Source organism: Nicotiana tabacum, chromosome 24, assembly GCF_000715075.1.
Source record: "Nicotiana tabacum cultivar K326 chromosome 24, ASM71507v2, whole genome shotgun sequence".
NCBI classification, from domain to species: domain Eukaryota; kingdom Viridiplantae; phylum Streptophyta; class Magnoliopsida; order Solanales; family Solanaceae; genus Nicotiana; species Nicotiana tabacum.
The window spans coordinates 59,238,025-59,239,573 of NC_134103.1; the positions used below are offsets into that span (position 1 = coordinate 59,238,025).

The 1,549-nt window shown below is 41.1% G+C and overlaps 1 protein-coding gene across 1 annotated transcript; it reads left to right on the forward strand.

Annotated features, from left to right (window-relative positions):
* Positions 1-316: 316 nt before the first annotated feature.
* LOC142178167 (uncharacterized) lies at positions 317-667 on the forward strand. Its single transcript, XM_075247497.1, has one exon. It carries the CDS (start codon positions 317-319, stop codon positions 665-667), a length of 351 nt encoding a protein of 116 aa, XP_075103598.1.
* The last annotated feature ends 882 nt before the right edge of the window (positions 668-1,549 follow it).

Consider the following 1,549-nt stretch of genomic DNA (forward strand, 5'->3'; position numbering starts at 1 on the left):
GTTGAGCTGAGTACTACATTTCACCCACAGACGAACGGACAGTCCGAGCGAACTATTTAGATCTTAGAGGATATGTTGAGAGCCTACATCATTGATTTTGGAGGCCAGTGGGATCAGTTTCTTCGTAGTAGAAGAGTTCGCCTACAACAACATATACCAATTGAGTATCCGGTTGGATCCATATAAGACACTATATGGGAGGCGATATTGTTCTCCGATTGGTCTCTTTGAGCCTGGGGAGGCTAGGTTATTGGGCACTAATCCAATTCGTGATGCTTTAGAGAATGTGAAATTGATTCAGGCACGACTTTGTACAATGCAGTCCGTGAAGAAGAGCTATGCTGACAAAAAGGTTCGCGATGTAGCTTTTATGGAGGGTGAGAGGGTCCTTCTCAAAGTTTTGCCTGAGAAGGGTGTGATGGGGTTTGGAAAGAAGGGCAAGTTGAGCCCTCAATATAATTGTCCAATCGAGGTCTTGGAGAGAGTTGGTGAGGTGGTGTACAGACTTGCTCTGCCACCTAGATTTTTGGGAGTCCATCTGGTGTTCCATGTTTCCATGATTCCGAAGTACTATAAGGATCTATCACATGTGTTGGATTTCAGATCGGTGCAGTTGGATAAGTATTTGACTTATGTTGAGGAACCGGTGGACATTTTGGATATGTAGGTTTAGAAACTGAGGTCGAAGGATATTGCATCGGTGAAGGTTTAGTGGAGAGGTCAACTTGTCAAGGAGGTGACCTGGGATACCGATCATGATATTCAGAGAAAATATCCTCATCTTTTTGATATCCCAGGTATGATTCTAAATTCTTTCGAGGACGAACGTTTGTTTAAGATGGGAAGAATATAACAACCTAAACAGTCATTTTATGTATTTGAGCCCCATTTCCCCATTTGATGCTCCCTATATGTGTATTTGTTGTTATATGACTTTCGGGGATAGGTGGGTTGGCTTTGAGAAGGTTTTGGAGTGAATTGGAACACTTAGTTCCAAGGTTGGAAGCTTAAGTTGTAAGAGTTGACCGAGGTTTGACTTTTATGTAAACGACTCTGGAATGGTATTTTGATTGTTCCAATAGGTTCATATGGTGATTTTGGACTTGGAAATATGTCCGGATTTGGATTTGGAGGTTCATAGGTTGATTTGGTTCTTTTTGGCGAAAGTTGGAAATTTGAAGGTTTAAAGTCTATAGGTTTGACCAGGAGTTGATAATTGAGGCTATTGGGTTGGGATTGTTGTTTCATAAGTTAGAATAGGTTCGTTATCTCATTTGGGACTTGTGTGCAAAATTTGGGGTTACTTAGAGTTGATTAGACGTGGTTCGACATGAGTTTTGAAAGTTAAACGTTAATTAGCTTATTAAGCTTGAATGGAGGTGCGATTTGTAGTTTTGATATTACTTTGTGTGATTTGAGACCTCTAGTAGATCCGTGTTATGTTTTGGGACTGGTTGGTATGATTTGACGGGGTCCGGAGAGGCTATGGAGTGTTTTGAATGGATTTCGGATAATTTTGGTGAAGTTAGGAACTGGTGAAATTGCCGAT

Excerpts from the sequence above, each read along its gene's own strand:
- LOC142178167 (XM_075247497.1), top strand. The coding sequence starts at position 317 with ATGCAGTCCGTGAAGAAGAGCTATGCTGACAAAAAGGTTCGCGATGTA.